The following is a 13,547-nucleotide window of genomic DNA, read 5'->3' on the forward strand; positions in this document are numbered from 1 at the left end:
GGGTCAGTTTTTTTTATTCCAGTTGTATATGTGCATGTTATGTCCTCTTTAACTACCTGAGCAATTAGGACTCTCTGAGCTACGTCAGCTCATTTTGCCTGAGTAACCGTTTCTAAACACATTTTAAATTGCTGTTAAGTATAAGAGACTTTTTTTTAATCACCTTTTGGGACTTTAGGGGCTCCGGAGGCTGCAGAACCTGCCTGAGAAGAAGTTTTCTTCAGTATCAAAGTCATCCAGTGATAGTTGTCTATACATCCATGATTACACTGCTAACAGGAGCTGCTAACAGCTGATTCAGCAGACTTTTAATGGTGTAAACATATCAAATGTAAACACAGGAGAATACCAGTACAGCTAACTGTTATGGAGCCTTGATTTCCTGATGTTTTTTCTTTTTTCTGTCATCATATCGGCTCCCAAACAGGCCGATATGTCGACATTAGCATGTTTCCATCTGTCAAATTAGCAAAACTTTCTTTGTAGTAGAAGGAAAAACCTCAAGGATCCACTTTAAAATACAAGAACATCACTCTGGACTGGATTTAAATGACTGAAAAACAGTCTCTCAGTGCAGCTGTAATTATTACTGGACCTCATACTGGATTAAAACCACAGACCAGCAGGTGATGTTGTAATCACCACACCTCCTCTACACATATAAATCCAGCCTGAAAGGGGCTCCGAGTGAATAAATGAAGCACTTGAACATCACTCAGGCTTCCACTGAAGAGCTGAAAACATCAGATCTGTGTGGAGTGATGATGATGATGATGACGGTTACTTCCCATCAGTCTCTCCGTCTCCTCTCTGTATGTATATATATATATATATATATATATATATATATATGTTCACCACATCCTTTAGCAAACACAGTTAATAAGAGCAGATTAGCACCGCTTGAGTCCAGGACGTTTAATTTCACAGTGAGCCAGGAGTGCCGCCCCTAATCCTCCCTCCACCACCGCCGCCGCCACCACCACCACATCCATCCAGCTGCAACGCATCCGCCCACGACGCCGCTCGCATGTCATTGCAGCAGCAGAATTAAGACAGAACATGTAAAGCGCTGATCTTCTCGTTTTCAGGTCGTCTAATACTAACACGCTAAAGCTAAAATAATCCCTCCCACCCACAGAGTTTCACACACAGCTTAGACGTATAATAATAATAATAATGATGACACGAGCTGAGACTTATCACACGACGCCCGGCGCCGCTGGAAGCTAATTAATGGACTCAAGCGGTTCCAATCAAAAAACACAAGATCCCTCTCAAATAAGTCTTTCATGTGTCGTGAATTTATTCTGTTGGACTGCTTTCATACGTTAATGAAGGAGATTCATCACTGGCCGAGGCCATCGGGGGCGCGGAGGAGGTCTAGCAGTCGTCTTCATGGAGAAACATGAACGCTCTCCAACTTCCTGAGGTGGTTCTTCCTCTTTTGAGTATCTCAGCGTTTAGTCACACCCCTGTAAAACCCCTTTACTCTGTGTTTTAGTCTGTAGACCACCGAACCAGATCCAGCTTCTTTACAAGAGTTCTCCTGATTGACAGGATTCTGCTTTTAGTTGATGTTAACATCCATGAACTCTGCACCACCAACACATTATTTGAATCATTTGGTAAATAAAATAAACTTTATTTATAAAGCGCCTTTCAAAACCAGAGTTACAAGGTGCTTTATGATGCAAATAAAACCAGAGAGAGATAAAAATAGAATAAAATAAAAATAAAATAAATTTTTTAAAAAAGCCCCTGATTCGACGAGTCACCATGGCAACGCTGCTGCGTTTTTCGGCCCACTAGAACTAGAAATCTTAACGCGCTCATACGGCGAGTTTGAACACGATGTCAGAAAGAAGTGCAACACGGCTGCAGCTGCAAAAGAGAGGGAGACGGCGAGGGAGAACATCGCTGCTCGGGTCAATACGTAAGTTTAAATGTCGTCCTTTGTAATCACAATAATATTACAGGAGTCTATTAATTTATTTCATTTAGGTCCAATCACGCGGGGGAGAAGCGCACTTGGCAGCAGTTTAGGATGAAATATAAAAACATTGATTAATCTCATGGGGGAACCTCATTTTGATCATGTTTTACATTGTGAAGTAAATATTAAGTGGCTGTTTGACTGAGCCCAACATAATGCTGGTTTCACACACATAAATGTCTTCTCATCTACATCACGTTCTGTTAAATAATTAATCCTATTTAAATTAACACAGACTTCTACTCAGCCAGCAGCACCGTCACCTCTAACGGAGGCAGAGCAGCTGATTATTGTCTGGAAATGTGCTGAAAGAGAGAAACTTGAGGTTCATTGAGAAAAACCCGGTCCTGACCAGGTTAGGTTGTTAGAGTCTGTTACTACGGTAACTGACCGAGAGCTTAAGTTACCTCTCTCTCTGAAACAGGCTCGAGTTATCCCTCTTTCTCTGGTTTGACTTACCTCCCTGTTTGAAATGGAAAACTCAGAGTTTCCTTCATTTCAGGGTTAACAGACTCTGAGTTTTCACTGAACCTGCTTTGTGAGACGGACCCGGTATCTAGTCTCATATCAGGATATTGATATAATATTGACATATTGCTCAGCTCTGGGTTTTCTTTACAATCAACCATCACAAAGCAGAGTGTCAGACTCCTCAGTCCAGCTAACAGCAGCCTGTTTAAAAGCGCTCGACCTTTCCTCTCAGAGGCTCGCCGGGTCGCCGGCGCTGCGAGCGGAGCGTCACAGCTGAACCACACGAGGGGGGAAGCTGGGAAATCCCCCCTGAGCTACACAACAAGAGCCGACGCAGCGCAGCGTTACAGTCAGCCGCATCACATCTTACAGTCATCTATACGGGGCCACGCGGAGGGTCAGCCGCGTCAGCCAGAGACTTCAGAGTGGAAGAGCGTGATGTGATTCGGCGTGACGCCGACAGAAGGACAAGAGACTCAGATGAGAGCGGGATGAGTCGCACCGAGCACGCTCACGGTGTCTTTTCACAGCTTGTAGGCTGCAGCATGGGAATATTTTTGGGGAGTTTCTTGCATGTCTGAGCTTGCATGACTCGGAGTTGTGTCAACAAACACACTGGAAATATGTCATGACTCAAATATTCTGTGTGAGCAGCCTCGCACGCCGTGAGATTCAGTCTGTTTAAAATGTTGCTCGATAAAATAAAATGTGAACATCTTTAAATATGTAGACTGTGAGGCTGCAACTAACCATTATCGATTTATCTGATGATTATTTTCCTGATTGTTTGTCTATAAAATGCCAGAAAATAGTGAAAAATGCAGTTTAGAGCCCAAACAAACAATAAAAAATCTCTTTACCGTCATGTATGAAGCATAAAAGTATTAAATAATCACGTCTAAGGAGCTGCAACCAGCAAATGTTTAGTATTTTTACCTAAAAAATGACGAAAATCATTATTCACTTGTCAAAATAATCGCTGATTAGTTTTCTGTCGACTAATCAATGAATCATTGACTTGTTGCAGCTCCAGCATACTGAACATACGAGACTCATTAGTCTCAGAACAATCAACGATGTGGCAAATAACAGTTATTTTCATTATTGATTAATCGTTTGTCCATTTAAAGTGTTTCCTAAAGGGGTCGTTCCACTAAATACTATGTGCTTACAACTTATATTATCGTTGTGCTGTAATGTTTTAATGAGTTTTTCCTGCTGTCCAGGGTCCCGTTGGTTTAATTAATCAATTAATTAATTAGTTACAATAGTGATCTGTGAATCCTTCCTGGTGGTGCGTTCATGTGCTTTACGTTGTGCAGAAAGAAAACAAGGATCTCATCTGGAAACGTGCTGACTGACAACACTAATCATTATTAATCAATCTGACAATCTTTTTCTTAATTAATTGATTAATTGTCTGGTCTTTATTTGAAATAATAGTGAATAAATGTCATGCACTATTTCCCCGCATCCACGGCGATGCCTTCAATGTGCTTGTTTTGTCCGACCAGAACCAGAACCTAAAGATGTTTGATTGACTGTTTTATTATGTTGAAGAAAAACTACAAATCTTCACATTTCAGAAGTTTGAACCAGAGAATATTTTGGTATTTTGGCACTAAATCATTTTATTAAAAGTGAGCGTCAAAGTTTCCATGAGGAAGGATTTGTTGCATGTGACTCATGTTGGGTTTTTGTTGAGTTTATATAAAGTTTTTCCAGTTTATATTTCATTGTTTTCACTGTGTTATACATTGTCCTGTAAACACATCACCTTCTTTAACACTACGACACAAACCTGCATATAAAGTATCATCAGGATGAAGAAGATTTATAATCCTTTTCGAAACATTATCTTGATTCACTCGAGAGAAAAATGGAAAAAAAATATCCAGAAACAAACAAACTGACGGAGGATGTTTCAGCCGTAACCGCTGACGTGAAGAGTTTGATTCTGACGCTGCTCTTGAGAACATTCGACTCTCATCTTGAGAAAGTAAAAAGCTGAATAAAAAGCAAAAGTGAGTCTCTCTCTCTCGCTGAGGTTTTTATCTCTCACTCACCAGAGATAAACATCAAATAATGAGCGATCCACTTCAGGTTCACATCAGAATCACAACGTCTCTGCTGCGCTTTTTTAAAAAAAATTTTCTCTTAAAACTGCTTTGACATGTTAAACTGCGATTTCTCACCTGCTGATAACAAACATGTAAAGTGTGAATGACGACTTTCAAGCCTGCAGGTCAACAACGTCTCTCTCTGTGTGTGTGTGTGTGTGTGTGTGTGTGTGTGTCAACATTCAGATCATCAGCTTCCATTAAAACCAACAGAGGAAAACTATGAATCAGCCTTTGACTGGTAGATAATTATGATGTTAACCTGGAGGTTCTGTGATCTTCTCAAAAAGCTTTTTAGTCATAACAATTAGGAGACACTATTAGTTCAAAGTTAAAACTGACGGAGTTCAACAGACCATCAGAAAACTGAAGAATCTTTTAATCGAGTACTTTAAATGATTTGTGGCTGTGAGAGAATCATGTGATCGACTTCTTCTTCTTCTCACAGCTTCACTTCCACCGCTACAAACTACAGAACCCTCGTTGAACGAACAGTAAAACAAAACTCTCTGTGTCCATAAAAACTCCTGAATACAAGTTCAAAAGTTCTCCTTCTGCCTCCGTAAATCAACCAGACTAGTAAATCTTTTCTTGTAAAAGGCTGCAGACTACAGACTGACTTCCCTCTAAAGCAAATATTCCAGGAAAGGAATGCCTGGAAAATCAGGAATAGTTCAGTTTCATTATTGTTTCCCTCCATAAAGCAGCTATAATCTATATTTTTATCATAATAATGAACTGACAGCAGGGCTGGGTATCAGTACTCGATACTTTTAAAAGGTATTGATTTAAATAACCAAGTAGTACTGAAACTTCTCCAGTCACATGATACCTACATTTGATCCTTCTTGTATGCAGATCTAGATAAATATGACTATTTGTATGGTTTTGCTCGCAGCCAATCACCACAAGCGTTCTTCGGTTTAATGTAACGTCTGATTGGCTCACTATCATAGCAGCTACAACCTGAACAGTCTGCAGTGATGATACTTCAAAAAGGTATTGAATGAAGTACTCTATTGGTATATACTGGTATTGGTACTGGTATTTAAACTATACCCAGCCCTAACTGTCAGTGTGTAATGTGTTGGTCGTGGCTCGTATTGATGAACCTACAGAGAATCATCAGTGACTCTGCAGCTCCTCTCGGCTTTACGGAGCTTTATAGTGAGTTTCAGCTCATTGTTTATCTGTCCGGCTGCAACTTAACTGTTCTGGTTCACTCTCAGTGTCTCTCATAGTGTCGTTTTGAGAAACAGAGCAATAACAGAATAAGGGCTGCAATACAGTGTCTATATATATATATATATATATACAGGTAAAACTATCTTTGTGAATTAACTGTGAAGGTTTATAGATGTAGAACAACTGACAACAACTAATGTTACTGTCTACAGCAGGAAAGACACAATATTTGACCTTTGACCTTAAACATGAAATTTAAGACTTTTTAAGACCCTTTAAAGCCTTTTTAGAGGGAACAGAATTGAAAGAGAGACAGAAAGACAGAAAGAGTTTATTTAGAATAATATTCACCAGTAGGGGGTGCTGATCCTATATGGAGCTGCAGCGCATTTCAGGACTTCCTTGTGTGTGTGTGTGTGTGTGTGTGTGTGTGTGTGTGTGTGTGTGTGTGTGTGTGTGTGTGTGTGTGTGGACAGCTCCTGGTGCTGAAACCACTCAGCAGTCAGACCGGTCTGGTGTCACACACACACAGAAACCGCAGTGTTTCATTATAAAAATAAATCCAACTCTTAACAAACAAGAAGCAACAAACTGCTCAGGTAGATCAACAGATTAACACCTGTTCAGACCGGTTTAGTTTCTATGATCAGAATCAAAAACACAAATATCAAACAAAGTCTAACAGAAATATAAAAGCAGCGATTCTTCTCTCTTTCTCTCTGCTGACAGTTTGCTGAATGAATCTAATACTTTATGACAGTTAATATCTGATCAGGCATCAATAATCTCTGCAGACGTTTATAAACAAGCCTGGAAGTTTCTGGAGAGATGAACTGATGAACAGAAAGGGATGAGGGAGGTGGAGAGAGGAGAGAGGAGAGAGGAGAGGAAGATAAGGATGATGGAGCAGGAGGTCGATAAAGGAGGAGAAGGGGAGGGATAGAAGGAGGTGGGGAGGAGAGGAAAGGATACAGAAAAGGAAAGGAATAAAGGAGAAGAGGAGGGAGGGGAGTGGTGGAAGACGGAGGAGGAGGAAAACAAGAGGAGAGGAGGATGGGGGGGGGGGGTGTATGGAGGAAAAACGCGGGATTGAGGGTCCAGAAAATGTCAATAAAAACGGGACAAAAAAAGGGAGGAAAAGAGAGAAAGAAGAGTGTGGGATGAGAGAAAAAAAACGAGAGGCGGCATGAGGAGGACAGGTGTGAGCTCACCTGGTTGGTGGACAGCTGTGCATTCTGGGAGATGAGCAGCTGCACCAGGATGTGGAGCCCCGAGGTGAACAGGCCGGCCAGGATGGCCCAGGTGAGCGGCAGCGGCAGCATGCTGTAGGTGGCGAACAGCGTGAAGAGCACGTATCCCACCCCGTCACCCAGCAGCCCGTAGCCCAGCCCGGCCGCCAGGATCTGCGTGGCCATGGCCACCCAGGTGACCACGCCGCTGTACTGCAGGTAACTGTGCGACGTGGTGTCCTTCCGCACCACCACTAAGGCACAAATGACGACTTCGATGCCCGTGAAGAAGCCCAGGAGCGTCCCTTTGATCGGGTCCATGGGTGAGGAAGCGAGGGTGAGGTGCAGCACCAGCAGGGTGAGCTTGGTCACCACGTCCAGGATGTTCATCACCACCACCGACTTGCGCCTCTGGCCCAGAAAGTAGCGCTGGTACAGCCGCTCCAGGTCGCGGGACTTGAAGGCGTTCCGCAGCGTGGGGAAGATGACGCCCCGGTACGTGTAGCCCCAGTTCAGGAAGAAGTCGGAGTTGCTCGGCGCGCAGTCGATCTGCAGGAAGCCCAGGTCGCTGCTGGCGCGCTCCGGGAACACTTTAGTCCCGCCGTTGTTGTGCCGGTCTCCCACCGACGTCCGCCCCGCAGACTGCTTCCGCGCGCCCTGGCTCGGGTCGTAGGGCTCGTCCGGCCCGATGCCCTTCACCCCTCCTCCGCCTCCCCCGCCCTGCTCGTGGATGAACCGCTGCTCGGTGATGTGCCGCACCGCGTTCTGCCACAGCAGCCGTTTGGGTCGCGCGCTGCCGCTGCTGTTGCTGTTGTTGCTGCTGCTCGGGGTCTTGTTGATGGTGTACAGCTCCTCGCTCGCGCTGGAGCAGCGGACCTCGGACAGCTCCATCACCGCTGCTGCCGCGTGCTGCTGCTGTTATTGTTTCTGCTCCTATCGGTTGTGTCGGTTAATGGTAATCCCTCCCGTTCCCGGTGGTGAGTTAGCTCAACGATTTTGGGGAGACGACGTCCTCTCGTGCGCATCGAACCGGGGGCGCGTGCTTCTCTCTCGGGTTGCGGCGAGCACGGCACGGGGTAAAGCGCGGTTGGAGGTCATTGTCACGCGAACGATCCCACTGAAGAAACAGCACGTAAATCCGACTCGAGTGGAAAAGCATCTCCCGGATTACCCGCGTACCATCATCATCATCATCATCATCATCACCACCACCACCACCATGCACCGTGTCTCCGCGCTGAAAGGTTGAAAATCACCGGGCGGTGTGTCCAGGCAGCAGCTCGAGCCACCGTGCGCCGACCGTCCGCACCATCAGGGTGCCGCGGCGTCACGGAGAGCCGGGGGTCCGCGGAAAAACAAGGCGGAGGTCCCGGGTTCAAGCGGTGTCGGGCAGCAGCTGTTGGAGACGGTAGAAAATGTGATCTGTCAAATTAAACCCAATATTTGCCTCGTGCGTCGTTGGCACCGCTGGATCCGTTTAGTTTGCCATTCTCTTCCGATTTGCGCGTGCCGTTGCAGAGCAGAAAATCCCGAATTTGCACATTAATCCCCTTTATTTTATTTTATTTTTTGTAAGATTGATTAAAGATGCCACAAAAAGACAAATCCCTTCAGGTCACCAGCCGACAGAAAAGGCCAAGAAATTAAAAAAAAAACAATCATCCGTTAATAGAATCCACTTCTTCTCTCGAGACAGAGAAAATTGAAAATAGTGAACTTGTTGACGGTCGCGAGGCTCCGCAGACAGGATCAATGTCGAGTGCGCGAGCTCCTTAAACGCGGATCAACCCTCCTTTCTCGTGCCTCTCCATCGACACGAGGGGGGCTCGCGCTTGGACGCAACACCTGGCAGGAGGGAAACGGCGGCGGTGGAGCGATGTCAGCACTCAGCAACCGTCACAGTCCTACTCGGTTGTCAGTTTGAGGAGAAAGCAGCCGGAAAGTGTCCACAAAAAATAAAATAAAAAATAATAACGTCCTATATGTCCCGGTGCTGCGCGCGAGGAGAGGATGAGAGCGGAGCCTCCTTCCTTCCTCCTCCACCTCCTTCTGCGTCTCTGCGCGTTTTTAGTCCTCCCGGTTTTCTCCCCCCCTCTTGTATTCTTCTTCGTCTCCTTCTGCTCCTCCTCGGTGTTTAAAAGGGCGTGCAGCAGCAGCAGCAGCAGCCGCGTGGAGCAGATTTGCAGAGAGCGCAAGGATGGTCAGCGAGAGGCACGGCGGAGCGAGCGAGTCAGCTGGGCTCCGGTTTGACGTCACAGTCACCTCTGTATGTGTGTGCTTGCGTGTGTGTGTGTGTGTGTCGTCTTGCTGGCTTTCTCATCCCACGCGCTTCTTCCCTTCTCCCACATCTTTCTTTCTCCCTTCATCCCTCCTTCTATTCCCAAATATTTCCCTTTTTTTCCATCCATCTCTCTTTGATTCATCCATTTCTTTCTCTCAGTTCAGTTCTATAAAGTAATTATATGAAGTAAAGCACAAAATTAAGTAAATAATGACAACAAATAGGCTGATAGACATGAGATGAAACCATTGCAACAATAGATGAAGTATTAAAAGCACTACAGTACAATTCTGTAGTATGTGTGTATATTTGATGCCCGAAAATCAGCAGAAGGACTTTGTTTGGATGGTTTGACCTTTATAAAATAATTCAGTCTTCTAAAAGACGGGTTCCACAGTCCTCCTTCTGTGCAACAATGTCTTTAAAAGTTTATCTGAAGCTAATATGAAGCTTCATCAGTCGTCCAGATGAGTCCAATCAAGTAGATATCTTTCAACATTACAGTCTTTTTAGTGTTAAAGTTCCTCTTCTTGTTACTATACCTCCACCTGCAGCTCAACAGGGAAACACAAAGAGGGAATTTGATGCCTCATATAAGCTTCACATCAACATTTAAATAAAGTTTTGCACAGACAGAGAACTGTGGATTTTGTCCTCCATCACTTAACATTGTTGTTTTAAGACCAGTTGAAAAACTGCGAACTCGTCCTTTAAATGTTTCGGTTAAGTTCAGGCAATCAGCGTTAAGGGAAGTGATCGCGGTGGCTTCAAGCAGCAAATCGAGGTTTTGCGGCGTTAACAGAGAACCAAAGTGAAACTGGAACTTCCAGGTTCTGCTCCAGACGTAAGAAAACCTCATTAAAATCACATTAACATTTGTAACTACGCTAATAAATGCTAATAAGTAAAAATCCAGATGTTAATATTGTCGTTTGTTTGATATTTATGTTTTATGACCTTTAACAAACCATTTCCTATAAGCCCTCTTAGAGTTCAGACACGTCTATAATGTCAGTCGCCCAGAAGCTGCGTATAGTTACGTTTGAGTGACAGACGCCATCTAGTGGTCGTAGTAACTGTGTTCAGATGACGTTTATATATATATGGACATGTTTCCTCAGGAGGAGGAGGAGGAGGAGGAGGCTTTAACCCGACAGTGGACTCTGTTTCCTGTTTCCAACCGTGAGTCGGGACAGTCATCACCCTTAACCTTAACCCCCGTGGTTATTATTGTAGCCATGACGACAAAGGTGACCTAAATTTAACCCGCACCACATGTTTCTCTAAACTTTAACAAAGTGATCATTTTAACCCAAACCACGATCTTTCCCCCTAAACATAAACCCCGTGTGGGTTTTTATGACTAAACCTAACCAGACTTTAACCACGGCGTCATCACATCATAAAACATCATTGATGTTTAACGGTGACGGTTTTGAAACGCTCCTGGAGTCACACGGGTCACATATCTGGTCGTTTAAGTTGGAGGACAAAGAGTGAAAAATGCAACATTTCCTTCTGAAATGAAGCAGAGTGGAAGAATAAAGTAGCATAAAATGAAAATATTACAAGCAAACTTGTATGTCACTTCATGTCCAGTCTGCAATGCTCCATCAGCTGTTTCACTGCTGCACTACATGCTGTGTGATGTAAGTCATCTTTAATTCAGTGTAAATCACTCAACTCACCAACTGAAATGTAAATAACATTGTCGTCGATATAAGTTGAGTGTAATCTGAGGCTGGCAGGCCTTCACATGTTAATCACAAACAGTAAACTTCAAATTAATCATGAAAGGGAAGAACTTTCCCCAGAGATGTTTTTACAATCATCCTCCACAGATCTTCCCTCCTCTCGCCGTCTTGCCGGGAGGGGGGGGGGGGGGGATCTGGTTAAAACGAGATTAATTCAGAGTGTCATCCAAAATGCCCAAAAATGAAGACAGAAAATTGGAGAAGCCCCCCCCCCTACTGTCCCCCCCGCTGTGCACGAGTCCCACTTTCCCCTTATCCGAGAGAAGCAGGGCCAAGGCCTGTCAGAGCTTCGCCGGACTCGGGATTAGATCGGTTCAAATTATTTCCCTCCTAAAACCTTGAGGAGCTGCGAGAGGTCCTTCCGAGGAGGAGAAGCAACCCCCACTTTGACTCACACACGGCTCCAGGCGAGAGGAAAGTTGCCTCATTGCTATTCAGTCTATTTTTACCCTCCTTTCCTTTCGTCTGCCGAGTCTCTACTGTAGATTTTTTTTTTCCTCTTTTTCTGCTGATTCCCGAGAAAGAAGAATTACTGAAATCCTTCCCCAAACTGAACGCCATCAAGCACCAGTAACAGCAGCCTATTATTCAACATGCCCTTTATTTGTCCTTATAAGTAGGTCGTCGTAACTGATATGGGGGTGGAGGGAGGGGGGGAAATTTTTTTTGAAAATATAAAAGCTGCAGTTCTCACATCGGCGGAGTCTGAGCTTCAGAGGGAAGCTGCTCCAGAAAAGACGAGGTGCAGCATACAAATGAAGCTGCACGTCAGAGAAACTCAGCAAATACCAGAACATCACATATCTCCAGTTTCTGTCTGATGTTGAACAAGAAAATAACTGCACGGAGAAAGAATATTTACTGCCAGGATGACGTAAGATCACGTCCAAAATGTTAATTACTGAGTCATATGTAATGATCTGTAACATTCGTTCTGGAGTCATTAAATATACAGAATAAGGTCTAATCTCTATTTATCATTTATAATCAGTATATAAACAGTTAATATATGTTTAGAACTCACTATAATGTAGTTGTTAGTAGCTATAAGTGTTTGTCAACAATAAGACTGAAATTAATGATTATTTTCATTATTAATAAACCAGCTGATTATTTTTTCAATTATTTTTTGGTCTATAAAATGTCAAAAAATAGTGAAAAAGTTAGTGTTTATAGTGTCTTAGAGTCCTTGTTGACGTCTTCAAATGTTTTATTTTGTCTGATCAACAAACTAAAATCCAAAGAAATTCAGTTTCTCATCATGTTCGACACATAAAAGTTTCAAATCATCACTTTTGAGAAGCTGCAACCAGCAAACGTTTGACATTTTTACTTAAAGAAATGATGAGATTATCAAAACAGTTGTTGATTTATTTTCTGCCAGTCGACTAATTGATTAATTGACTAATCGATGCAGCTCTAGTCAACAACTATAACTCCTCCTGCTGTTTCAACAGATGATAAATATAATATAGTAAAGAAGAAAACACTTACTGTATATCTGCTTATAACTACATCATAGTGTGTTATAAACCTTTTATTAATGAATCAGCAGTCTGAGTTAATCATATCAAGTGGATATCTGACACATTTACAGTCTTTTTAGCATCAAATTCCCTCTTTGTGTTTCCTCGGACAGTGTTTCCCTGTTGAGCTGCAGGTGGAAGTATAGTAACAAAAAGAGGAACTTTGGCACTAAAAAGACTGTAACGTTGAAAGATATCTACTTGATTTGACTCATTTGGACACTGAAGCTTCATATTAGCTTCAGATAAACTTTTAAATACATTTTTTAGCACAGAAGGAGGACTGTGGATTTTGTCCTCCATCACTTCCATTGTAAGGTCATTATGAAGGGATCTTCTAATGGTCAGTATGAACAGGAGGAATGATTACAGCAAGAAAAACATGGTTCAATATTCATCTGGGCTCCTGACTGTTGATTTAAGACACACTTGAAAAATTGTGAATCTATCCTTTAAAGTAACGTGTTTCTTACTGTATCTGAATCCTTTTGAATCCGTTATGATGTTTAACATTTGCAGCAGTTAAAATAACTACAACCCCTCTAATGTCTAATCTGCTTTTGTTGTCTGAGAAGCAGAGCTGCTGCAGTAACAAACTCATGGAGGTTCATACTCCCTATCAGGGTTAAAACTGAACTCACAGACATGATTAACATATGTTTAGGATATTTATTATTTCTGATGTCCACCATGAATAAACGTCCATAAATCATTCCTTATAGATCCAGAACTTGCCTGAGAATCATCAAGTTTTTAAGTTTTCTTCAGTGTCACAGTGATCCAGTGACAGTTGTCTGTACATCCATGAGATTACTGCAAGAGGGAAACAGCTAACAGCTAGTTTGGTGTACTTTCAAAGAAAAGCATGTAAATTGTCGGAAGTGTCAGGCTCTAAAAGCCCTGATCTACAGGATCAGATGTAATCTTTATTCATGTATTGAACAATAAACATCATGTGACATTTATCATCACCTACAAGAAATGC

The 13,547-nt window shown here is 43.0% G+C and overlaps 1 protein-coding gene across 2 annotated transcripts in view; it reads right to left on the reverse strand.

Annotated features, from left to right (window-relative positions):
* Window positions 1–9,679, reverse strand: part of adcy8 (adenylate cyclase 8 (brain)) — a 119,924-nt gene extending 110,245 nt beyond the window's left edge. For both annotated transcript variants that reach the window (XM_044368096.1, XM_044368095.1), the window contains exon 1: window positions 6,984–9,679. In XM_044368096.1, the coding sequence (XP_044224031.1) occupies window positions 6,984–7,892 (909 nt within the window). In that variant the 5' untranslated portion in view covers window positions 7,893–9,679. The remainder of the gene's footprint in view (window positions 1–6,983) is intronic.
* Window positions 9,680–13,547: the final 3,868 nt, after the last annotated feature.

This window comes from Thunnus albacares, chromosome 12 (genome assembly GCF_914725855.1).
Source record: "Thunnus albacares chromosome 12, fThuAlb1.1, whole genome shotgun sequence".
Classification (NCBI taxonomy): Eukaryota; Metazoa; Chordata; class Actinopteri; order Scombriformes; family Scombridae; genus Thunnus; species Thunnus albacares.